Here is a 27,660-nt window from a genome sequence, read left to right on the forward strand (position 1 = left end):
GCCAGCAGAGTGTTGACAGCAAAGCCATACAAGGGAACTTTATGGAATGACTCAAAGGTTCTTTTTGATATCACATCTTGATTGGAATGGTGGTTTCCCGTTACATATTTATCACAACAAAACCTTAAGTATAACAGTACACTTAAATTACGTGCAAATGGGTACTCTTGCTAAAAATGCATCACTTCAAACTAATAATAAGAAAACATCAAGACAAAACCAAACTGAAAGACATTCAAAATAACTGATCAGTGCTACTCAAAATTATCAAGCCCGTGAATTACAAGGAAAGACTGAGGCACTGTCACAGACTAGAAGAACCAAGGGGGTGTGACAAATGAATGCAATGTGAACTCCGGGAACAGAAAAGGGGAAAAATCCAAATAAATCCTGCAGTTTAGATAGGAGTGCCTTAATTTTGTTAACTGTACCATAGTTACGTTTTTAACACTAGGGGAAGTTGAATGAAAGATATATGGAAACTTTTCACTATTTTTACAACTTTTTAAACATCTAAAATTATATAGAAATGTTTTCTAGATGGGTGCTTTTTATTGTGTATAAATTTTAATTCATTGAAGTTCATACAAGATTGAAACAAAAATAAATGGCAGTTTTAAGAAATAACCCCATCCCCAGCCTTTAAGTTCATTAAATATGTTTAAATCAAGAGTAAGACTAACTACAAGAACCAAAATACTCTACTTCTCAATATTTGAACCAATAAATCTAGCAGATGAAACACACACTAAAAGAATCACTAAATTTAAAAGATTACTAATTGAATAAAAAATCTCAGAATTACTTCCCTCAGAATCATGATACGTTCCCCCACATAATCACTAATATATAAATGACAATAAAATCGTCACACAAATTATGGTGACACAGTGGAATCCATAAAATTTTGAAGTCTACGGTAAAAACGTTTAATTTCTATGACTCTCACATCTAAGGACTGTTGTTATATATTTGGACTCCAAAAACTATATCATCTCATTGAATATTACTTAAAGACTGGAAGGGCATGGGTAAAAAAACATTCAGAGAAAAATTAAACCTTTTATAACATACCTCCTCTGTTGCCATTTTCTTCATCCTACAAAATAAAAATATATATATTCATATATGAATAATGTTTGTAACTGGTAAAATCACAGTGAGGCTCAATTCAAGTCAAACTGCCCTCCCCAAAATGTGCCAATTACAGTCTCACAAACAGTGCCTCTTGCCAGAAGGAGGAAGCTGTCACACACAGAGATGCAAAGGCTGTAGGTAAAGCCAATTTATGAGGACAACAGAAGCTTCTGACATACTGAGTGTAAGATGTCTAAAACGGACATCCGCGGAGAGCTGTCAGAAGTAAACAGCTGTACAGAGAGGGCCAGGCTGGTCATCACTTATGTACTATACATCGAAAAATGGGCCTTTAAAGGCTATTACAGGACCCAGAACTGTCTTTGGATACATTGGCTCCAAATTGGTATATATTTAACACCTTGAGCTTTATCTATTTGGTTGCTTCATTGCTACCAGGCTGTCTTGCTGCCATGTTATCTACCTCTAGCTGGGAAATTAGAAAAGCAACTTTGAAAAACTAGCATAAAAATACATTTATTCAAATATTTGTTGAGCCTCTACCATACAAAAACTACAATGTACTGCAGAAAGAAAAACAGAGATTTAGTGAAGGGCTGATAATTTGTTATATAATTTTTGACCTTTATTTTGGCTGCCCAAATACATGGTTTTTTCCTGGTTATATGCTCTGTTCTGAGACTGCCAAGGTTGCCAGATACATAATAAAGACGTTGTATTAACTGCACATTTTCTGAAAGCTCTCCAATATTAATTTTTATATACTCCTTTGAAGTGAATGATCAAATTTTTATAACTGAAAAGATTTCAATAAATATTATCCATGTAAAAGGTACAAGACAGACCTATTTGCAAGAACATCTGTGTTAAATAACAGCATTAATAGCTGAGGTTTAATGAGCAATTATTGCCTGCCAATTCCTGTACTAACTGTTTTATATGTATTATATCACTTAACACAGCCACAGTGAGAAAAGTGCTGTCTCTGTCTATTAGGAGACTAACCCAAGGTCACAAAGCTAACAAGGGCAGAGATGGGACTCAAACCCAGGCCCTTTTGACTCCAAAGATTGTGTTAGCAGCTACACTGTGCCTCTAAAATTTCTAGAAATATTTTCCGATTATAACAATAATAATAATGCATTTGAAATCCGTGTTCAGTAAAATCATCTTATAAAAACTGTACTATCTATATCATCATGATCCAAAGCTCTTCTTCAAAACAAAACCAAAAGACAAAAAATAAAATTCAGTCTTAATATGTAATTAACGCAAGGGACTTAAATTTTCAACTACTCTCACATGTAACCTAATACCGAAGTTTTACTATTTAAGACATTTAAATATAAAGGAGATTCTTAGGGAATCCAGTTCAACTGTTTTATACATTTCAGGAACACCAAACTGGTCAATTTTAATTCTAAAGATAGCAATTATTCAATTCTTAAAAACTCTTTAGTACTTTTAAAAGCTTATCTTATAAGACATTTTCCTAGATAGAAATATTTAAGAAAGATATAATAAAAAAAAGTGTGGCCTCCAGAAGCAATTTGACACTATGTTTTACAAGACAGCCCAAGATTCACAGATATTTAGAATTAGAAAGGACTTTCTAATCTTCTAGTACAATCCCCTCGAATTAGAATGGAAATCTAGAAGCCAAAAGAAGTTAAGTGGCTTGGCCAAAGTCTTCGAAGTCTTCTGAATGCCATTATTTGCATTACACTGTTGAACAACAGTTAAGCATCAGGCATTCACGTTGGCCAAGTTCAAATCCTAGGTCCACCACTTACTCATTATATGACTCAGACCAGTTTCCATATCTATTATATGAGGTTAATAATAAACTGATATAATGCTCATAAAGAATACAGAACAAGTACTCAAGATGTCAGCTGCCATTATAATGATTCCATCCGCTGCTTATTAGACCATGTTCCTATATGTTGAAGCATATTAGTGTAATGCACTCTAGTGAGAAGCTGTGTTTTTAAATTCTGACTTGCCATCATATTACCTATCTGAAAGTTAAGTATCAGTCTAATTCTAATAATTTTTTATAACTGTCCAAATATTTTAACGAACTATAATATTTCCTCTGCATGCTCAGCCTAGAAAGCTCAACCACCTTTCTAGATATTAGAAAAACAGCTACACATTAGAAAAAGTAGAGTGAAGTTTAGAATTAGAAGTTCTAGTAAAAAAGATTTGGAGTTCATAATCAGTATGACCTTTCAGAGGAGATTAAAGTGTTTGTTCTAGAAGGTAAAAAATATCTAAAAGATGGAAAAGAATATAACAAAAATGCAGATATGACACGATTCTTTTAAGATAGAAAGAAGGCAGGATGAGAGGAAGACAAGAAGGAGACAGGATTTGCCTTGTGTTCTACTTTAATTACTTCTCTTACCTTATATGAAAATTGAATTGCAGACTCTGGGGGATAAACAATAAAATGCCTTAATGTAAAACCAAAGCCTTGGGATGTTCTTTTCAACATAACTGTTTTGGGACCTGGCCAGGAGAATGTTTCATCTTCGGACGGTGATACAGTTTCACTTTGTTCTTTTCCATCTTTACTTTTTGATACCTAAAATGAAAAGATGTTTAAAAGTTAACTATGTAACACAATATACTTCATCATTTGGGGAAAAATTTATGTGTAAAAATGTAATACCTGAGTGCAGAAAGGAACTTACTGGAGAACAAGAACCATATTCTGATGCATGAACTATACATGGTACAACAAATCATGCGGATTACCAAAAACTCAATTTTTTTCCTCCAGTGGGATGCTATGAAAAGTTAATCAGAAGCAAGAAAGAACTCTGGGAAATGAGAAATATAATGGCTAAAATTTTAAATGCAATAGATGGAATGAAAGACAACACAAAATCTCACAGAGCACTAAGGACTAAGAAACAGAAACTATGAAAGAAGAGACATGAAACTGTTGCAAGTAAGAACACTAAACATGTTATCAGTCCAATGGCAGCAAAGGATATTAGAAAATAAGAGCTAAGGCTTCAGGTTCTGAGCGTAAATTCGGTACCCACATAGATAATCCTTCCAATATCCTGGCTTTCCAGTTCTCTGCTATCTCTCTCCAACTCCTGGCTTTTATCTGCTCATGAGTAAAAACCCTCTGCAATCTCAGATCAAGGAGCCCACCCTGCATCCCGCTCACATGCCAACCCTTACGATTCTTCCATCTGAAGCTGACCCTACACCCGTCCCTCACTGCCCCACGTCCTCAGCTCTCTCTTAAACCAGCTTCAGTTCACTCCTTTGCCTTTCCCTCACTTCCTCAAAGTCACCTGAGAAGACCTCACCCTGGATAAATCAACATGACCTACTCTGGACCTGCATGCACGCACGTGGCCAAACATGGGTGGAGAAAAACAGAAAATTAAGCCGACGGCTTTCCCTCTAAGTTCATGACCGCTAACCTCAAGCGAGCCTTCAGTGTTGTCTGTCCATTTCTCTCCAGTCCATTCATCCAAGACGACCATTTCATCCCTTCTCCCCCGCCCTCACTTGGGGCTGATGACCTTGCTTTCATTACACCGAAAACACACAAGCAAGACAGTGAGAGCTTAGTCGCTGGCCACATCTCCCCGCCTACCTGCAACTGTGCCACGTTCCCGTTTCCCTCCTGTGACAACGGCTGCACTGCCCATTGTTCTAAGGCCCCAGCACTTATGGACTAGATCCTATTCTCTCTTCCTAGACAAAGACATGGTCCCAGCGATTCTCCCCTCGCTCTTTTACATCATGTTTTCTCTTCACGACATCATTCCCATTGGTGCATGTGTACATTTTCTAAGTTCTTTAATCTTAAAACAACAACACAAATCCTCTCTTGACCACAGCCCTCGCCAGCTTCCACTTTGTCTTTCTGCCTATCTTTACAGGAAAACCTCTTGAAAGTTGTCTACTCTGCTATATCTCCAATTATTTTTCTCCCATTTGTCTCTTAAATCCCCTTAAATCAGGCTGTTGCCTCCCTAATTCCCAGAAACTGCTCTTGTCAAGGTCCCCAAAAACTTCTACGTCTCTGAATTGAATGATCAATTCTCAGCCCTCGTCTTCTGTGACCACTCCTGCCTGAAAAACTTCCCCACGTGACTTCCCACACCGAATCTCCTCCTAACTGCCGGGATTCTGCTCAGTCTTCTTCGCTACCTCATCAACTGCTCCACTTCTGAATTTTGGAATACCTAGGACTCAGCCATGGACCCTTCTACCTCTGCTCTGGCTTTCGGTGATTTCCCCAATTTTTATCTCTAGCCCAGACATCTCCCCAATCTAACAGGCATCTCAAACTTAACATGTCTACCTTGCTGCTAAGATTTTGTATGAAATTACAATTCCAAGTTCATCTCAGCAGTTTTGAAATGTCACCTTTATCAAACGACAAATACTTAAATGTGCTTGATTCCATTACATTTTTTATTATGCTCCTCTAGTGAATCTTATCTATTCTTCCACAATGATTTGCTTAACATGAAGGTATTTAAACTTAAAAATGCTCCTGGAAGCAATTTTTCAAGAGACTTCTAAATCCTGAACATTTTCATCATTAGTCAATATTTGGGTTGTTACTAGTTAGCTATTTTATCAATTTCATGTTCTTTTCCATTTGGGAAGACACTAGATAGTAACATTTCCCAGCCAAACCTGCAATAGGGGAGGCTGTGATCAAGTGCTATCCAACAGAATGGAAGTATTATAAATATACAAAAATGAACAGTATTTCTACACACTGACAATAGGCACTTGGAAACTGAGATGTTTAAAATACACCATTTAAAATGTGAAAAACTAGGACCTCCCTGGTGGTCCAGTGGTAAAGAACCTGCCTTATAATGCAGGGGACGCGGGTTCGATCCCTGATCAGGGAACTAAGATTCCACATGCCACAGGGCAACTAAGCCCACATGCCACAACTACTGAGCCCACGTGCTCTGGACCCCACGTGCCACAACTAGAGAGAGAAAACCCAGATGCCACAACTAGAGAGAAACCTGGGCACCGCAACAAAGAGCCCACGTGCTACAACTAAAGACCCGATGCAGCCAAAAATAAATTAAATAAATAAATAATATTTTTTTAAAAAAAAAATAAATAAAATGTGAAATACTTAGGTATAAATATGACAAAAAATTTGCCAGACCTGTACATTATAACTCCAAAACACTGCTGAGAGATTTAAAGAAAATCTAAATAAATGGAGAGATACACCATGTTCATGGTTCAGAAGACTCAGTATTGTTACAATATCAACCCTCCCCAAATTGATCTATAGATTCAATGAAATCCCAGTCAAAATCCCAGGAGATTTTTGTGTAGAGTTGATAAGCTGTTTCTAAAATTCACTTTGAAATGAAAAGGACCTAAACAACCAAAACAACTTTGAAAAAGCAGAATAAAATTGGAGGACTTACAAGACTTCATATAAAGCTACAGTAATCAAGACTCTGAGCCACCGATGGAGACGCTGTACATTTGAAGCTCATTTATCGTAAACGCATTTGAGTTTATTCCCCCTTCTAAAACTTGGAGATTTTAAGGGGGAGGGGGAGTAACACCAAACATCAACATGGCGGACTCAAGCCGAGTCTCAAATAACTGCAAAAGCAATCACATGATCAGGTAGAATTTGTAGCATGAAAGTTGCTATTCTGGGCTTAACTATACAAGTAGTTTAGCCTAAGCTTTAGGCAGTGACTGGATCCTCCTTCTGAGATCCAAATGAGAGAATTATTTATATATGCACGCAAGTTCATTCCCTCCGTGTGTGTGTGTGTGTGTGTGTGTGTGTGTGTGTGTGTGTGTGTGTGTGTGTGTGTGTGTCTCTAAGTTTCTCTGCATCCTCGAGGGCATTTGGTATTGTCATTATTTTTTCTCTTAGCCACTGTGATAGATGTGTGGTGATATCTTGTTGTGGTAATATTTGCATTTCCCTACTGGCCAATGATGAACATCTTTTCCTGTGCTCAGTTGCCATCTCCTTGTGTAATTTTAAAGCACAAAAGAATCTAAGCTATGAGCAATATAAGTGAACCTTTTCCTGTTACATATGAGGAAACTGAGGCCTGGATTATTTAAGTGATTTGTCTAAGATTATTGTTGGCTAGTATCAGGGCAAGAATTAAAATCATGGTTAAATTAAGATCATGGTTTCCTGAATCTGAGGCTAGAATATTTCCCCTGTGTCACATTACTTTTCATCATCTCTTCTACTGTGCAGTCTGCATAGACTTTTCCCTCCAATAGGTCTTTGATCTAATCTATTATTTTTAAATTTTATTTTTCTGCAGGACTCTAATTTTACTTTACAAACACTTTACATGTATTAAATTTATTTCTAATGTATTATTATGACTTGGCCTCACAGCTCCCAAACATATTCAACTTTTCTTTCCTTTTCCTTTGAACCATATAGATAAGGCTCTTGGATCCCGGTGTCATGCTTCAAGTTTCTGTGTTGAGCCTGTTCTGTCTTGTTCTACTGAGTTCTTTACAAAAATGGAGAAAATGGGATGAAGAGTAAGCAATTTCTTTTTCGCTCCCTGCAAACTAAGATTTCTTGAGGCAACAAAGCTTCGTTGTCTCAATTATTTCAGCCTCCCAAGAACATCACATTGAATCCTCTTTAGTTTCCTTACCTTTTCCCTACAGGAAAGAAGGGTTACAATTCTTTCTACATAAAAAGAGAAGATGAAAAGAAATACACATATGTGCCTTTCTCCCTCCTTCTCTTCCTTACCCACAGAGGCTTTTGATCTGTTGGATTTTATAACAAGGGCAAACTGCAGGCACACAGTGAAGGACACAGCAGTCAGATTTCTCCACTTGAGAAGACCCTTAAAACGTTATCTCTACACGTGTCTCACCTTCCCACCATGAGCACCAATTCATGTACCAACAGCCTCAGCGTGCAAGAAGCCAAGAAGTGGCTGGAACCATAGCAGTCACATTCCTGTGCACTAAGAACTGACATCTGATTCCCTGAAAAGACTTCATAACAAGGTCACCTGCTTGAATAATAACTGAAGGTTAAAAGAAACCGAAATAAAGATAAAAACTAGATATAACAACCAGGCAAAGCAAAGATGACAAAAGTATAGGGGAAAATGCTAATCATATAACAATAAAGGTAATTAAAACCTCACAGAAGGGAATGCACACTGGCACGACAGAGCCCTTTGGGATAATGGAAATGTTCTAAAAGTGGATTGTAATGAAAGTTTCACTACTGTATAAATTTACTACAAGCCACTGAAATGTCACTTAACAACAGGTGACTTTTATGGTTTGTAAATTACACTTCAACAAAAATGCTTTAAAAAAAAAAAAAAGTGGCGCAGGTAAAAAGTACAAAGTCTAAATGTTTGCCAGAGGTGAAAGACGCAGGGCTGTCATGAAAGCAAACACAAGAGAGTTAAGAAACAATCCCTGTATACACAGTAACTATATAACCCCTAAGCTATCTTTTGTAATTATTTGTACCTTAAGTAGAATGGGATGGCTTCCTAGTATATTCCAGGAATCATTCACGATAAAGCATAAGAAAGTATTATGTTCATCCTAGAAGATCCTAACATTGACTCCATCATATTTCTAAGTTTATAAGCCCTACTCCTATGGGTTACTTGAAAATGTTTTGCTATTTTTTTTTAAATCTTACCACTTATAATATTAGTAGTACCAGTTGCTTAAAGTAAGATTTTTCTGCCTTATTTTAGGGCCATTCTTTCTCGCGGTGATGATTTGAATATGTGAGTCCTTTTCCTTTTTTATAGTTGAATTACTGAACTCTTCTAGTTATGACTGTTATCTGGGCTTGATGTTTTTTCTTTCATTACATGGGGAGATGGCACACACAGAGGGGAAGAGCATGGACTCTGAGCCAGAGTCCCTGGGCCTGGGTCCTTGATTTCTCACCAGCTGTGTGCCTTGGGCATTTGGACCTCGGTTATTCATCTTCCATACGAGGGTGGTAATAATAGTGCCTACCTCATAAGCTTCTCATGAAGATTAAATGAGTTACAGTTTGTAAAGTGTTTAAAACAGTACATCACACATAGCAAGTACTCTTTTAACTGTTTTTCTAAAACCACAGGGGTCACCAATACATAAAGGCTTATCTCAAAAGTGTATTACACAATAACACTTTTCACATACTCAGGAGAATACTGTGTAAAACATAGTTTTGTCTGAAGGGGAAAACAAAATCTTGAATAGCCACAAAACTTCCTAGATTTTTATGTACCACAAGAAGTCGGATGGAGATATGGGTTCACTGTGGTTGAGTAACTTGTCAAAACAGCTAGTAAGTGATAGAGCCAACCTACTCTTTCCATTCTATGCCATGAGTGGAGAGGAAATACCATGTGGTTTACATATTTGGACACTGTCTATCTTTAAGCTTCTGTCTCCACAGTCCTAACGCCACAGAGAGTTAATCTCACAGCAAATTATTCCTCACATACTGACTTTCTGTCATGAGACAGAAAGTCTCTACAAATGTTCAACATGAGGAGATCTTGTGTGTTTAATTAAATAGCTTGTTTGTTTAATTCCAATTGAGTTAAAAGAATCTTGAATAAAGCTCTTTATATGCTACATATACCTGGCAACTCTTGACTTGGAGCTTCTGTTGACGGGGAGTCTCTTTCTTAAAAAGTAAAAAAAAAAAAAAAATTTTTTTTTTTTTTTTGCCAATCCAGGTTGATAACAATTGAAACTACTTTGATGTTGAATATCTAGATGTGTCTAGATGTACTTTTCTAAGAATTAATTCTAGTTCTCAGTAGATATTTTAATATTTAAGAGATGAAAGATGATGGCCAAAGAAATTCTAACACTTTCATGACTTGAAGTTAAAAGATCTAGATGACGTTGGTCCAAAATATTTCAATTAAATGCTTGGGCTTAATTTTTAAACATATAACTCTTAAGTTTTAAGTGTATTATTTCCTTAGGCATTCATTTATACTATCTTTCATGTAAGTTGATTGGTCATATGGGTCCTTTCTGCTGCTGTTACCTCTGTAGGTTTCATTTATGGATTATTTTGAAACAGCTGGTATTTTCCTATGTGATTTCCTTCCCTATTCAAGGTTCTGGTTTCTAATGGAATTTTTATCTAGACAGTACTGTTCTCTCTTCTCTCTCTCTCTCTGATTTACTTTCAGATCCCACCATGTCAAAGACATGAGGTCTTAATTCCACAATTTTAGAACTTCACTCTCATAGAAGATAGGTATTGTAAAATCTGAAGTAAATGAAAAAAATTGGAAAGAATGGTGTAAACTTTCTAGAAATGTTTTATAAATAGCTTAGTTTTGACTACTACTATGACTTTGGAAAGTTATCTCTAATTTTCTTCTGACTATAATCTGTCAATATTATCAGTCTCACAAAATGGTAAAAATCAGAACGTACTTCTCTTCATAAATTATCCATTCAGACCCATTTTCTGGGCATATTCTTGCAGTTGTCTCACTAGTAGTGATGATGGGATTAGATTATACTTACTTCTGTCCCTTGGACCTCCTGTGACTAACAATAAATGTCTTCATGATATTAGAGGAAAGTCTGAGCTTGTTTCCTAAAATAGAGAAATCACTTTCAAGATGACACATTAATGACAATCCTCACTTGTCATTTCTATAACTTTCCATATAATTTGAAAGAATTCATCTTTATTACTGATTCCAGAAGTAAATATGACTGAATCTCACTGGCATATTGTCTGCATTCATTCTTTCATCTTTAATAGCTTCTGACATTACTTCCTAATTCTGTTATCAAAAATATTCACCAGGGCTTCCCTGGTGGCACAGTGGTTGAGAGTCCGCCTGCCGATGCAGGGGACACGGGTTCGTGCCCCGGTCCGGGAAGATCCCACAGGCTGCGGAGCGGCTGGGCCCGTGAGCCATGGCCGCTGGGCCTGTGTCCGGAGCCTGTGCTCCGCAACGGGAGAGGCCACAACAGTGAGAGGCCCGCGTACCGCAAAAAAAAAAAAAAAAAAAATCACTAAAGTAAGGGAATCTGGGAATGTGATTAGCTGTTTACCAGAAAGAGGAGGAAAAGGGTTGATGAACAGCTAGCCAATCTCTGCTGTGGTTCATTGATGTTCACTGGTGTATAAAATTTCATTGTGAATATACCACATTTTATCTATTACATTATCCTCTAAAAGGAAATAGGGTTTTTCCCAGTTATTCTGCTATTACAGAAAAAAAAAAAAATGTTGCTAAGAGCATCTCCTGTTTATAAAGACATCCTTCACACCATAGTTTCTTAAGGTATTTACACAGTAGTCACATGGTTTCTTTATGGTATTTACATATGTTTACATATCATTTAGATGGTTTCTTTAAGGTGTTTACCTGGTACAGGATAGATGTTTATAGTATAATAACAGACGGTGGCTTAACATAGTTAAGTGTCAAATGTCTAATTCAGAAACTTGACCTGCACCATCACCACAAGCGGCCACTACGCATCATCTATCCCATCATCCTTCTCCATCAAAAGGGGCACATGGTTAGGAGACCACCCGCCTTCTCACGTGCAGAGACTGTCAATGTCCCACTCTCAAAGTTTCACGGGTACTCCCCTAGTGCTATCCTTGGGGATAACAAAAAAGAATCTTTCATTTTTTTTAAATGGTTTATACATTGCAGGGTTGTTTCCTAAAGGAGAGGGAGCCTACATTCTACTTTATGTAAGGGGAATATTTCCACTTCAAAATACATCGCTATACCAAAACCTCTCTAATTATTAACCATAATTAAATATGAGGATAAAAGTTCAGCTAGCATCCAGCGAGCGTCTACTGAGTATGACCCACGTGTTCCATCAGAATTGCCGTATTGAACTATTGTGACATCTCTGATAGGCATCTATTTACATTTTTTTTTAAATGAGGCTCAAAAAAGTGAAGTGACTTTCCCATAGTCATAAAACATACAGCTCCAATTCTAGAGATCTTTTATCTAAAAAACAGCTCTTTACCCAAAAATGTACAGGAACTCAGTCTGATTCTTAGATATTCCAATGAAATTTTTACTTACTTTTCTGGGATTATGTTTTTCAGAAAAAGAATGTTTTCTAAGCCTTTTAATACTAATGACTTCTAAACAATATTTTGTTTTTTAAACAGTGTTCATCAGTCCATTTATTATTAGCAAATAAAACTAAGTACACATGAAACTTACTCAAGTATTTATTTCAATAAAGTACTCTTAACATTATGTGGCAGACTTAACTCCACACAGAAGAATCTGTACGGAAGAATGATCTGCTGTATATCTCAAGCATTTTTTTAAATGAAGTCTTAAATAACTTAGATTTCGCAGAAACAACAATTCCAAACTAAATTCCTATGAAAAAACAAAACTCCCAGAAGTTTATCAGTTTGTTGAACATCTGAGCCTATTAGAGATGGGTCTGTAACAAATAATGACTGATATCTGGATGGCCAAAACTATTTAAATCTGCTTTACATAAACTTTTATTTACCTTTTTTCTTTCCTTTTTTCCTTTTTTTCTTTTTTTTTGTAAAGGAGCATAGAATAGAATGACTAAATGAAATACACATCTAAAATGAAAAAACAAATTTTTTTAATGTAACTTTAGCCATTCAAGTACTTCCCCAACAAACCATGTAGCAGCACTATATTAATGAGTTTTAACATTTCTGCTTAATTGCTTTTTTCTTGCCTATATTTTAATAAATATGAAACTTCCTACAGGCAGGAAGAGAGCCAAATAATAGAAAGAAAGAAATAAGCTATTAAATACACATTTAAGAGTACAGTGGTGGCCAACCCCATTCAGCACACACCCAAAGCAACAATTGAGCATTACATCACTATAGATACTTGCAGCCTAACACGATTTATACTAGCACAAGCATCTTGTCCCTACGCTCAAAGCCTAACTAGCTATACTGAGCATTTATAACCTATTTCTAAGCATGTCTACTAGAATCAGGGAACACAGTCTTAGTTACTTTCCTCATTCGCTGCTAACGAGCCAGAAAGTATCTGCTAATCACAAAAATGCAGTGATAGAATGACCATGTAGTGCAACAACAACAAAACTTCTTCTAAAAACTTAATACTATACTGATAGAATAGTCTTCTTAAATATAAAGTTCCTAAAATCTCATTCCATGCCAAAGATTCTCAAGTTATAAAGATATTAAATTTCCAAAATATTTTTCTGCAAAGGATTTCTGAAGAAATTACTTTACTAACCTAAAGTTTAGTTAAGTCTCTCATTAACAAATATTCTCTACTAGCAGAGAAGGACACTGAAGAAAAGATATTATTCTAAAATCAATCAGGAAAACCCGTGAGAATTCTCATACCCTCTACTGGGAATACAATCTTTCTGTAAACACTCTTGGTAACATTTATCAGTTTATCAATTTTATACCTTTTAACCTAGTAACTAATGAAATAATAAGAGACATGGTGAAGATTCATTTTACAACATGTTCATTCCAAGGTATAATAAACTCAACTTGGAAACTATATCAAAGTCCAACAAGAGCAACAAAAAGGAAGAGTTAAGTAGATTATGATACAGCTGAAATATGAAAAAATTTTAATGACATGGGGAAATGCCCAAAATATAATATTGAGGGAAAAAATAAGATTAAAATATCACAGTATGACTAAAGTTATTTTAAACACACACACACACACACACACACACACACACACACACACACACACACACACACAGAGTTTGGAATAAGGGGCCAGGTTTTTTTTCCTAAACAAGTCATTGATTTTCTGTAAGGAACATGCATGGATGCTAACTTTTCACATCAGCCGGCAATGCTGTGCAGCCCATCCCTTGCTGACAAGTTGTGCTTTGAAAACTTCATCTGTGCTAACGGAATAATCCACTCCTTTCTTGGTGCCAAAGTGCCTTATGGCAGAAGTCCCCAACCAGTGCACTGCAATACTCAGAGGCAGTCTCCAAGGACCTGCAGCTCACAGAGCACCTTTCGTGTAGGGCGTACCCTACCACATTACAATTACTTGTTTATACATCTATCTTTTCAATCTTAGAGCAGCTTCCTGGGGAGAGAGGAGAATAATGGCTTATTTCAGTGCCCACCACAAATCCTGACAGAAAGTAGGGCACATAAAAGAAATTAAATTTAAATGAATTAAACGAGGAAAGTTTACATAAAACAAGGATAACAGAAAACAAAACGATGACTTTAAAACTTTGTTGGGGAATTACTCCTGTTTACCTACTTCCCCATTTTTCTCATTTGAGACAGTAAGTACATATAGGTCTAACAGACATAAACTCAAATACAGATGTCTATTTTTACACATATTTTCTTGTAAAGAGGCTCTATGACCAGATAATAGAGCTGTTTTCAGAAGCTACTTATTTTCTGATATGAACAAAATTTTGTTTACTCTGAATCAGAGAACAGATTGTATTTTTAGGTTAAAAACAATCACCTCCCTATCCTTTGAGCAGACAGGAATCTCCAAATTAAGAGGCAAGCTTAAATTTCAGTTCATCCTAGCTACCAGTGAAATAATGCAGTCCCCTCTGAGCAGACACAGCGATACTGAGCATGCCTGGAGGCTAGAGGAGATATGGGTACAGAAGGTCAGACCCACATCATGTGGTTTCACTATTTTGTTTGAAGTACTGTAATGACCCAGAATATCATCTTGCTAAATGTACATACAAATAAGTTTTCTGAATCTATGTTGATTTTAGATGATCAAAGACACTACACTGGCAACTAATGTTAATAGTTGCCTCAAGTTCACTAGACTGAACTATGGGAAAATTTCACACAATTTTATATAGCTAAGATGGAAACGTGCAGATAATGTCATCCAACTTAATCATTCACCATTTTATAGAACACTGAGTCTCCAAGAGGTTAAGTAACTTGCCAAAAGTTACTGGCAATCCAAACTATTCATTAGGGTCCAATTGAAGGACAGAGCAGGCAGAGAGTACTACTCCAATGGATCGGGAGCAAATGGGAAAATAATTCATAAAAGATGCTGAAATGGTTTTTGAAAGGTGTAAAAAATAGGTCTCTCTATGTCAGCTGGGGTGAAGGCACCCCATACCACATGAATTATTCATTTACCCACAAGCTCTCGATGAATGTAGAGAGCTAGGGAGTGAATGAATCACAGTCTGATATTTCCAGGAGAGCAGGGGCATCCTGGTACATAAGGCCAGCTCTGTCCTACTGGAAACTTGCCCTAGTGAACAGGAAGAAGGTGGGAAGCTAAAAGGGAGTCACATAGACTGTACTTAGAATTACTACATCTCGGAAATAGGATATTCTCCCCCCACCTTTTCCTTACCTTTTGCTGAAAGATAGCTTAAAACAGAAACTCAATATACAGAATATCAAATATACAGAGTTGCTCTGTCTGGGGAGGGGCAGGAGAGTTTGTACAGAAACCTGCTCCATTTTGCTAGCTTCCCAGAAGCCCTAACAGTCTGTTAAGGAGTTTAAAAATCAGAGATGTAGTTCAACCAACTCACTTTACAAATACAAAAAACGGAGGTCCAGAGAGACTCGCTGATGGTCTCATAGCTAATTAGTGACACAGCTTAGGCTAGAACCTAAGTTTCCAATCTCCTGATCCTGGAGCTTTCCCACTATACTACACCACGACCAGATTGTTTCAGCAATTTGAGGATCATAGCTTCTGGGTCATGTACCCTTAGTTTTTTCCTTTATAATTGATATTTATCAGATACATATTTTCATTAAAGACAAATTAGAAAATAAAGCTAAGCAAAAAAAACCAATAATAATTTAACTTACCTACCATTACCCCTCTAAAGAAAAGTGATGCCAATATTTTGGTGTATATATATCTTTTCAGACTTTTCCATATGTGAATATATACAAATACACACTTTAGAAAAATGCTCTTCTAATCTATTTATTTTTATTTAATACATTATGAATGTCTTTCCATGTTAATATATATCTACACGTTATTTTTAAAGACTGCATGGTATTTCACCATACGAATAAATCAAATTTTATTTATTCATTTTTGTCTGTGTCATTTAGGAATGCACACTGTTTTTTAAGATTTTTTTATACTACTACTACTACTGTTATTATTGTTGTTATTGTTACTACTATTACTACAACTACCTGTAGACCAATCTCCATGAAAAACCATGAATAGGTCATTAGGATAAATTCCTAAGAATGGAGTTGCTGGATCAAATCATCATGTTCTGTTTCTTTGTCTTATAGTTTTATATACAAAGTGTCAAAGGGCCATCTATAAAATGGGGAACCAAGTCACAAACCTACGGACAGCACAGCAGACTACTTAACTATGGATATATATTCTAGCCAACACTGGGTAGTTATTTTTTAATCTTTTCCAATATGCTAAGATGAAAATGGTTCTTATTATTTTTTTGTTTCTTTCATTAATAATGAAGCTAAACATCTTTGCATGTAACATCCAATTCTTAAAGACCTATAATATAAATAATATAGAAAAGAATATACAGATATTCAGCTTAGTCTCCAGCTTAAGAATGATAGTCTCCAGCTGAAGAGTGAACTACAAAAGAACATGTCACTGGAGTTCAGAACACAGTTCTCGTACAAAATGAGGGTTGACAGCAATGCCTTGAAACACAGTAGTAGAAACCAAAGCAAAATCCCTGGGAACTCGAAACGGAGCTTAAAATACACAGGAACCCAGGGGTGATGACCCAGGGAAGCAGACCCCAGATCTCAGAGAGGAGAGAAGCTCCCCAAGGAAGGAGGGTCAAACCAGCTCATGTTCAGATTATTCTGAGCACTGAGATGCACCCTAACTGCAGGACACCAGACACCAGAGCAGGTCCAACTTTGAATTGCCAGGTCCAGCCAAGGCAGATGACATGAAATGAGCTAACTGCATCCACGGTTCTTGGGGGGAGACTGGGCTTGGAAATGGAGCGACTTGGCTGCCATCCAACTTCTAATGTGGTAATGTACCGCCTTGTGCCCTTTCAGGTGCATCGCAGTTTCTAGGTCGAACTCAATTGTGTCTTCTTTATTTCAAACACCCTGCTAAGTAAAAATTTCCAAATGCAGGAGGTACTTGTTTCATAATTTGTTCATGAAAAGTCATGATTAAATATCAAGAAGTATCTTGTACACATTTTACAGGCACTGGTGGAGCTTACTATTTAAAAGAACGCTGGGATAAGGCCTTTTGGAAGGCTTTAAGTTGTTTAAATTGGAAGCAAGTGTTTAAATTGGAAGCAATAAATTGTTTTAATCACTCCGTAATTTATGTCCCATAAATACAATTGCCTTTCAATGGAACGTTTTTCTGGAAACTATATTATAAAATGAATCATTTGAATAGATAATACTTTTACATAGAAAAAATGCTTTAATTGGCTAAAACACAGAAATGATTTAACAATACATCAGAAAAGCAAAGATATAACAATTAGAAACCTCTAAAATCATTTACAAATGCAAACTGTCACAATTTTTAAATAAGCATAATTATACCAGCTGGATATTATATAAGGAGGAGCTTAAAGTATTATAAAGTACATACAGCACTCATAAAAATACAAATCCAATATACCGTAAATTTTACTAAAAGTTTATAAGGCAGAAATAAGAACCATTAATCATTCAGATCAGCCTGAACAGCCCAAAGGGAATTCTATATTAAAAGAAGGGCTTTCTACACTGCTTTACATTCTTCTGCTTTGGCTACAGTGCAAGTAGTTTATGGTTGAGTTGGATGCCACGGGGCATTTCTTTAAATACTAGCTGGCTGGACCATCTCCCAAATCAATTTCCAGATTTTTGTTAGTGATGCTGATATTATTGTTATTGTTGAATTAATTCAAATTTGATTAAATAATTATAATTTCCATAGGAAGAAACAAGAGTCTGTCTTCCTATAAAATTATCTTATTTTTGGAAAATTTCTTTCCCTATATCCATTTTAGCTAGGCTAAAATGGTAATGCCACTCACTCCCTGGACCTTACATCTTTAAAAATCTTTATATTCAAGTAGATATTGTCACTGCAGAAAGTATTTAGTAAGTAGCTCTTAAGGACATGTGGAAGATGAAGTTGCATGAAGGACACTAACTTGCTTTGGTCACTCAAATAGACGATTCAAAGAAACTGAAAATTAGATGACATTATTCCTCTTCTAATGTATTGCTAACACTGTACTCAAAGAAATTAGGTAACTTATCCAAGTTCTTACAACTAGTGATGATGGGCAAAAGATCTGAACACTTTACAAAAGAAGAAATCCAAGTGGCCAATAAGTTTAAGAACAGATGCTCAAACTCATTACTCGTGAGGCAAATGCAAACCAAAACCATAATAAGATACTACGACACATACGCCAAAATAGCTAAAAGAAATATTTTTTAACTGGCAAACAATGACTGGCAAGGATGTAGAGTAACAAGAGTTCTCAAATACTGCTGATGAGAATATAAATTGGTATAACCACTTTGAAAAGCTGCTTGGTAGCGTCTGTCAAAGTTGGGCCATAAAACGTACACATCCCTTGTCCCAGTAACTCCACTCCTAGTTAAACACTCAGCAGAAATCCATACATATAAAGCCATGTGCAAAAATGTCCATAGCAGCATTATGTGCAGTGGCCGAAATTGGAAAGACAAATGCCATCAAAAGTAGAATGGATAAACTATGTTATATGCATATAGTGAACTGTTACAAATAAATTTTTTTAAGTTTACAGCTAATGCAACCACATGGACGAATTTGAAAGCTAATCCTAAGTGAAAAAAAGTCAAACATAAAAGGTACTTACGGTGCAATCATATTCATAAAATTTTTTGTTTTGTTTTGTTTTGCGGTACGCGGCCCTCTCACTGTTGTGGCCTCTCCCGTTGCGGAGCACACGCTCCAGACGCGCAGGCTCAGCGGCCATGGCTCACGGGCCCAGCCGCTCCGCGGCATGTGGGATCTTCCCGAACCGGGGCACGAACCCGCGTCCCCTGCATTGGCAGGCGGACTCTCAACCACTGCGCCACCAGGGAAGCCCCATAATAAAATTTAAAACAGGCAAACCAATACATAGTGATGGACGCCTAGATAGGTATCATCTTTGGAGGAGGGGAGAATACTGCAAAGGGCGTAACAGAGGCTGAGGGGCTGCTAACGCTCTGTAGCTTTATCAGAGTAATGATTCCACAGGTGCATTCACTTTGTAAAATTCATCAAGCTATGTATTTATGATTTAAAGATATTTTAGGTATTGCTATATTTCTAGTTACAGTTTACATGTTTGTTAAAATGTGTTCATGTCTAATTAAACATGAATCCGGCTGTCACTGTCATGCTAAACACCCTACAACAGGCTTCCCATCACCCTGGGAAGACACTCCAAAACCCTCCTCTTACAGACCCTCCTAGGACCTGGTCCTGGATATGCCTGATTCCCTTAGTCCTCTCCCTCCGTTCACGATTCCTGCCACACCAGTCTCCCGGTTGCCTCAAACACACCAAGCTCCTTCCAACCTCGGGGACCTTACCTGTGCAATCCCTCTCCTGGAGGGCTGATACTTGCATGGCTTTAGGATTCTGCTGACACATCATCGACTCAGAGAAGTGACCTCAGAGGGACTTTTCATGACCACCTTTATCTAAACTAGTCTCCCCATCGCTCCATGCTACTTTATTTTTCCTCATAGCACTTGTCACAATCTTGTCACAAATATACAATACTGTATATTTGATTATTGATTGTGCCCCTCCCCTCCCCCATTAAAATGTAAGGTCCATAAGAGCAGGGACTGTGTTTTGTTCACACCAGAACAGCAGCACAAAGTAGGGGCATAAAATATTGTAGCGAATGAATAGAAATTGAGTACCTTCTCCTGTAAGGGAAAGTTTGCACTTGTAACTACATATTTATTTCTGTGCATTTGTTTCCTATCTGTCTCTCCCACTCCGTTAACAGTCACCATCTTACAGACAAGGCCTAGCAGAGCAGCCATACGCACTGAATCAGCATGTCTGGAAGCAAAAGATATAGTACATTAATGCACCACTGAAACTTCATTTTTCTCTAAGCTCACTACAAATATGCATTGTAACAGCCCAGTCAGGATCTAAACACTGTGATTACTGCCTGAGTTAAGCTCCTTTAATCTCCAGGCCCTAAAAAGCACCATTTCCCCCTCCCCACCAAGCGTAGGTCCAGAATCATCAACGTAACAGAATATTTTGACTGATTGCCATTATTTATGGTAAACCTAACCTGTTCCCTCCCGTGCAGAAAAGAGTTACCACAGCAGGCCTGAGATTGCTATCCTCAGAAAGGCCTGCTTATGAGGTTGGCCCTTGGTTAGAATCTGGACTTCAGGAGGGCTCCCCCCATTCTCTAACAGAGAAGACTGGCCCACTGGGCCTCCACTGTTAGTACAAACAATGTGGTTTCTGCTGACCGCCTGCCTTCCTTCTGGGAGTCTGGAATTTTGGCATATGCTAGTCACATGACCAGCCCCCAGTGAAAACCTTGTCTCGAACGAGCATCCCTCATAGACAACATTTTACACGTGTTGTCTCAGTTTGCTGCTGAAGGAATTAAGTGCATCTCGTGTGACTCCACTGGGAAAGGATCCCTGGAAGCTTGTGCATGGTTTTCTCTGAGCTTTATCTCATTTTGCTAGTTCTGCTTCGTATCCTTTTGCTGTAATGAATCATAGTTCTGAGTACCACTGTGTCGTGAATTCTGTAAGTCACTGAACCAGGAGGTGATCTGGGGGATTCCACCCCACATCTCCCAGTTCTGAAACGGATGATGATCAGTCACAACTGTAGAAAAACAGAGGGGCTTCCCTGGTGGCAGAGTGGTTAAGAATCTGCCTGCCAATGAGGGGACACAGGTTCGAGCCCTGGTGCAGGAAGATCCCACGTGCCACAGAGCAACTAAGCCCGTGCGCCACAACTACTGAGCCCACATGCCGCAACTGCTGAAGCCTAGAGCCTGTGCTCTGCAACAAGAGAAGCCACCGCAATAAGAAGCCCACGCACTGCAACCAAGAGTAGCCCAACTCGCCTCAACTAGAGAAAGCCCACGTGCAGCAACGAAGACCCAACACAGCCAAAAATAAAATAAACTAAAAAAAAAAAAAAGAAGAGAATAGTGACCCCCGCCTTCTAGCATTCCTGCCTCTGTGCAGTCCCCTCCCCTTGAGTGTGGGCTGGACCCAATGATTTGCTTCTAATGAATGGAATTCGGCAAATGTGATGGGTGTCACTTCCAAGATCAGATTACAAAAGACTGCAACCTCAGCCTTGCCCACACTCTCTCTCTCTCTCTCTCTGGCTCTCCTCCTTTGCTTCTTATGATGTAAGAATTACTTTTTGTTACGACTGGAAGAAGGAAGCCCTGAAAATCCTCTAATCAGATTATAGATAAGAACACTAAAATCCAGAGAATTGACAGAATTGTTCAGAATCACACAACCAAGAGGTGGCAGAGCAGACAAATATGCAGGAGTCTCTACTCATAGTGCAAGGCTTTCTTTCCACCAGACCATCCGACTTGCCAAGCAGTTTTCCCCAAAGGTGGGGAGGAGGGAACATCAAAAGCTAATGTCTGTAAGTGCTTTTCTCTTTGCGATCAAGTCCAACTAGCATCAAGACAGACGAATCTGCCATTCCATTCATCCACAGACCATTTGGTCTGTCCTTCTAGAATCTGCCTTTTCCTTCAGAAATTTCCATTTTGTCTTTCTCATTCATTTAAACCTGATTTCACCCATCAAAAGCTACCAGGCAGTATACCTAGGCCAAGACAGAGTCAGCCTCTGGGCCCTCTAAGTAACAGATCCAGAGGCAGCCGGCTTGACGTTCACCATCAATATAATCTAGATATTTAAACTAATAGGTCACTATTCTAACTTAACCACTTTGCAGCTCAAGAGCAATTATGAATATCGCTAAAGGACATTAACAACACTACTTTTTAAAACTTTATTTCAACATTAAACTCTGCTCACATAGACTGTGTTTATCATGAATTGCTTATATTTACCAACGCATAATGTATTTATGTTTATATTTACATGTATTAATAATGCTAAAGTTTCAGTATCAGAAGGGCTAAGAAACGGTTATCAACTAAGCATCATTACAAAAGGCACCTAAACCTCACAGCTACCACTATTTAAGGCAAAACCAAATTCTCCCTTTTTGTTTCCTTATCTTTCTTTTAACCTTTTATCTCTTCTTCAATCCTGTGTATCCATCATTCCAGACATTCCTATCCCTTTTCCCCCTTCTCTTCTCCTTTTTTTTTTTTTTTTTTGAGGTCAAGTAGCCTTTTTTCTGGGTGGCCAAAGGTCTGATTCCCTTCTCCTTTTTCATTGTTTTTCTCTATTGCGCCCTGTATTGGTCATCAGTTGGAAATATATATATATTTATATTCCAACATACATACACAAATTCTTTATCATTTACTCTGCATTTTTTTTTTTTTTTTTGTTTTTGTTTTTTTGCAGTACGCAAGCCTCTCACTGTTGTGGCCTCTCCTGTTGCAGAGCACAGACTCCGGACGCGCAGGCCCAGCGGCCACGGCTCACGGGCCCAGCCGCTCCGCGGCACATGGGATCCTCCTGGACCGGGGCACGAACCTGCGTCCCCTTCATCGGCAGGTGGACTCTCAAGCACTGCGCCACCAGGGAAGCCCAGCCCACTACATTCTTAATACAGCTTTAGAATTACTAGTTTTAAAAAAGCTGATGAGTTGCTATTACCAGTATATCAACTCCTTCAGTGCAGAGTGAGAGGTAAGGGCAGGGACTCCAGAGCTTGACCCCCACCCCACCCACCCCCCACCCCTCACCCCCCACCCCCTGCCCCGAGGTTTACATCCCATCCTGCTCTGCAGCTTCTAGGCTGTGTGGCCCTGGGCAAGTAACTTAAGCCCTGTTTCATCTGTTTCCTCACTTGTAAAATGAGAATATGAAAATAATATCATCTCTGTAGCGTTGTTATAAGAATTAAAGGAGGTCAACTACGTAAAGTGTCTGGCATACATACTAAGTGCTCGCTAAACGTTACCTATTTTTACCTCTCACAAGATATTGAACTAAAAGCTCCTTGTGACCTTTTTTCAGCATTTTAGAGCCTTGGTATTATAAGGCTAGTCACAGGGGCACGGGGATGGTTTTTATCTCTCCTGTCTTAGACCAGTAATTCTGAGAGTTACAATTTTAGGTGAATGGTTCTCAAATACTACTGGTGAAATGTAGAAATGATCTATCTGCTTGGATTTCTCCTTAACAATGATTAAGAGGCCTCTCTCCTTGAATCCTCAGCCCCCCTGGTTTCACGTGCAAGCTCTACCTGTGGAAAATTAGCCATCTGTGTGTCTTGGCAATGTCAGTGGTATCCCGGAAAGCGTGTTTCTGCTAATCCCATATTCACCCCGCCCCGCAGCAAGCTTCTTCCGGCTGGTCTCACCTACACATCTCCAGGCCCAGGCCACGCACGTGGAAGTGGCCAGTGCACATAAGTGAGAGAGAAGAGGACAGAAACAGCACACCGCAGGCCACACAGATGGTTGAACGGGAAGTCGAGCCAAGAGAAAAGGCCATTTACACTATTCTGCCTCGCAAGGCAAAACCCTCAGGGTCCTTAACCTGAAGTCCTCCTTTTCAGGCTCCCTGAATTAAAATAATAAAAGTTAAAGGTGGTTCCAGTTTTTCCCATCTATGTCAATAATGAAGCATAAAACAAGAACAGTTGAGTTCTTGTTCTTTAGGTTCAGGTATTCTGGATTAACTGGTCTCTTATCCAGTGATTAAAAAAGAAGCACTTAACCCCTTAGAATTTTTTTTTTGCCTTAATTTTTAAAGGAAGATACAATGTGAAGTAATATTCAAAGAAAAACAGTTCAATTAAGCATCTCTTAAAAAAACAAGCAAACAAAAACCAGCTTTAACTCTTTCCAGGAGCTTTAAAGTGCAGAAGAATCACCGGAGGATCTTGTTAAAATGCTAATTCTTAAGTCTGGGCTGGGACCTCAAAGTCTGCATTTCTTACAAACTTGCTGGGAGCACAGACACTACTGGTCTGTGGACCACAGAGTAGCGAGAACTTAAGATACCTTAAGTGTCAAAAGGCCTATTCCCAATTCCCTAGGTTATCAAGTGAAAGCCTCCTTCCACTGGTGTGAGAAGCAACTGCTTGTCCTAACAGCTCTAAGGAACAGAGTGAGCCCTAGGCTACCAACTGCTTCTTAATAAAGGAGAGGAGCTTCAAGGGGGAGGGGGAAGCAATTTAAAAAAAAGTTCTCCACCGTGGAAGAGAGGAAGAATTTAAGCCTGGGTCCTCAGTGTGGCTCTCTCTTGGTTTCCAATTCAAGGAAACAATCCAGCATTCCTCTCTGGCTCTCCTTCCCTGAAATGGACTTATATATAGAATGACTATTTCTGGGAAATAATAAAGTTGCTAATCATTTTTATAATCTTCTTTCAGAGAAAACAAATGGATCTTCTTTAAGGGTATGATTATTTTTCCCTTCGTAACATTTTATAACAAATTTGAATAGAACACTTCATTGGGAAGGGGACGAGTGAGTAAGAACCTAAAGTGACACGGTGAGCCATGCGGAGATCTGCGAGAAGAGCACTTCAGGAAGAGGGAACAGACAGCAAGAGCAAAGGCCCTGGGGTTGAACAGCAAGGAAACCAGTGTGGTTAGAGAAGAGTGAACAGGGAAAGATCTAAGTGGAAACAAGGTCATGGTGATGATGAAGGGAGGGGGACAAATCACATAAGGCCTTGGGCTTTTATGCTGAGTGAGCCGGGCAGTCTTTGGGGGCTTTGAGTAGAGTAACTACGTTCTGACGTTGATCAGGATCAGACTGGCTGCTGAGCTAAAAACAGACTGTAGGCTCTATACAAACACAAAGAAAGAATGACAATGCCAGGACCTCCCTTGCTTGGTGCTTCTCAGTTTTCCTTCTGAGTTGTACAGTATCAGTTGCACTGGATTTGTGGGAAAACCAAGAACTGGATGATGGGCTCTGTCATCGACATGAAGCTTTAACGCCCAACTCCTTGGATCTGACTCTGCTGCCCGCAAACAGTCAGCCCCTAGTTCTAAATGTTGATTAGAACATTTGAAATTTCTCACATACCAACAGGGAAAACATGGAAAACACAGGGTTCTTCTCTTCCTAATGCTGTTGTGGGAATTAACAATATTACTTACTATCTATAAAATTTAAAACTTCACTCATCTCTCACAAAGTCCAAGAATACTCTCTTCTCAAAGATTGTCTTAATTAATATAAGATGTATTTTGTTAAAGTTATGCATCACTGACCCACTAATTTCGCTTCTGAGATTGTATCCAATGAAAATAATCCTAAACAGGAAAACAATTTTAATCACAGACATATTCACCATACTTTATTTCTAATAGCAAAAATCTAGAAGCAATTTAAATGTTCAACAACAGTTAATTATATTGATAATATACATAAAATATTAAATATGTTATATATGCATGTGTATATCCTCTAGCTAGAATATTATGCAGCCGTTAAAAATGATGTCACAACATGGCAAAATGTGCATAATACGATTACAACTCATAAAATACACTCTCCCTCCCACCACACACACACACACACACACAGAGGGAAAAAACACTGTGCACAGGAAAAAGAAACCTGGCAGTATACGTATCAAAATATTCGCAGGAGTTGTAGTGAACTAGGTAAATCAACTTTATATTTTCCAATTTTTACATGTGACCATACATTTTATTTACAGGGGTTTTTTTCTTTTTTTTTTTTTACAACTTTAGAAATTAAATTAATGGAACCACTTTACTCCCATCTTTTTATTTCCAATATAAATGTCACAGAGCATCGCCTCTAGGTCTACTGTATTAACCTAATACATAAATAACAGCAAGCATGTACTAAGCACGTATCATGCCAGCCACTGTGTGAAACGCTGTATCCAGTTGGTCTCTTTTAATCATCACAACACTGCAGGACGCAGGTACTGTCAGAAGCGAGGAAGCAGAGGTGAGTAATGCTAGGGTCGTCACAGAGCCAGCTCCTTCCTCATCCTGCCTTTTCATCTGCTCCTTTTCTTTCTTTCCCATGCTCCCCTACCAATACCATAAGCCTTCCAAAGGTGCCCAGCAACAGCCCTGGGCACTGCTTAGCTTCAATAATAAAACTCAAATAAATCCAGCTGCTGCCCTAAGTCTTTCTATAAATCAGAAGTTACACACGGGAAGCCGAGAGCCACATCTGGCCACAGATGTGTTTTGCTTAGATCTCAGTATTTTGAAAAACTTGAATTAGTCATCTCCTGAAGCTGAATCCCCAGTTAGCCACAGTCTTCACCAGCCCCTGTTGTCCTACACTTGACTCTCCCCAGCTCCCTTTACACTTTTATGGGACCTGCCTAGTTCCAAAAGCATTGAGTCGGTGACTTCCACCAAATACTTTAAGTGGTGACAAAAAGGCCACAGGACATGTGGTCACTTGCCATTTTTACTTCATGCTAAGTTCTGCAAACTCTTCTTCTGAGAGATGCTAGCAACTAAATGGCCTACTGTCAGATCTAAACCACAGGGTAAGTAGCAACAGCAATCTTGCAAAACCCCAGGCCAAGGCATGTCCAAAAGCACTTTCTATTGCTGGCTAACTGGATCAACTCATCCCCAGATTCTGTTGCAACCACAAAATTCCTTTGGGATTAGCTAGAATGAAGAAGTCTTGACAAGGTCCCGGATCTTAAAGTAGAAAGTTTTCTGATGACATCAATAAGTTTAGTAATAGGGTCAAACTAAACACTATTTTTTTTTACATGCTAAGATAACTGTAGTATCTATCTTCTTTTATTCTCTAAGTAGCCATTCGAAATCCATATTTTTATGGTAATGTAAATCCATTAGGGAAAGAACTAGAAAGTGCATTGAGGGATCAATCTCTTGCTGGAAAAAATATAGATGAAATGACCTTCTCCATCTCTAATTTCTCTGATAAATTAGTCTATTGTGCCCAACAGAAACTATGAAAACACCTTGTCACCATTCCAGAATAAAGAGAATATGGCATAAAGAAAGGTATTATGGACCCAAAAGTCCCACTTGGAACTAAGTTCATATCTCATAACGTTCTGTTCATGCCATGGCTATGGGGGAACCGAGAAACAGCAGGGTGTGTGTGTGTGTGCGTGTGTGTGTATGTTGGGTGGGGTACATTTCACTTATCATTCACTGCTTTCAATATTTTAAATTTAGTTTTTCTTCTAAATTTCAAACAATACTAAAGAACTTTTTAAAATAATGATGACAGAAATCCACAAAGTGATTAATAACCCTACAAGGTAAATAATTCATAAGATTCACTGATAACTGGAACAAAAGATATCAATCAGGTTTCTTTCTATTTTCTAACAGAAGCTATTATGCTAAATATGTACAATATTATTTATGAATTACAAAAGCAGACTGTACT

At 38.2% G+C, this 27,660-nt stretch overlaps 1 protein-coding gene across 5 annotated transcripts in view; it reads right to left on the reverse strand.

The window, feature by feature from the left end:
* Window positions 1-27,660, reverse strand: part of ARHGAP21 (Rho GTPase activating protein 21) — a 128,412-nt gene that overhangs the window by 73,570 nt on the left and 27,182 nt on the right. For all 5 annotated transcript variants that reach the window (XM_060006215.1, XM_060006214.1, XM_060006213.1 and 2 more), the window contains exons 3-4: window positions 3,509-3,688; window positions 1,075-1,099 (exon numbers count right to left, since the gene is read on the reverse strand). In XM_060006215.1, coding sequence (XP_059862198.1) covers window positions 1,075-1,099; window positions 3,509-3,688 — 205 coding nt within the window. The remainder of the gene's footprint in view (window positions 1-1,074; window positions 1,100-3,508; window positions 3,689-27,660) is intronic.

Source organism: Delphinus delphis, chromosome 2, assembly GCF_949987515.2.
Source record: "Delphinus delphis chromosome 2, mDelDel1.2, whole genome shotgun sequence".
Lineage (NCBI taxonomy): Eukaryota > Metazoa > Chordata > Mammalia > Artiodactyla > Delphinidae > Delphinus > Delphinus delphis.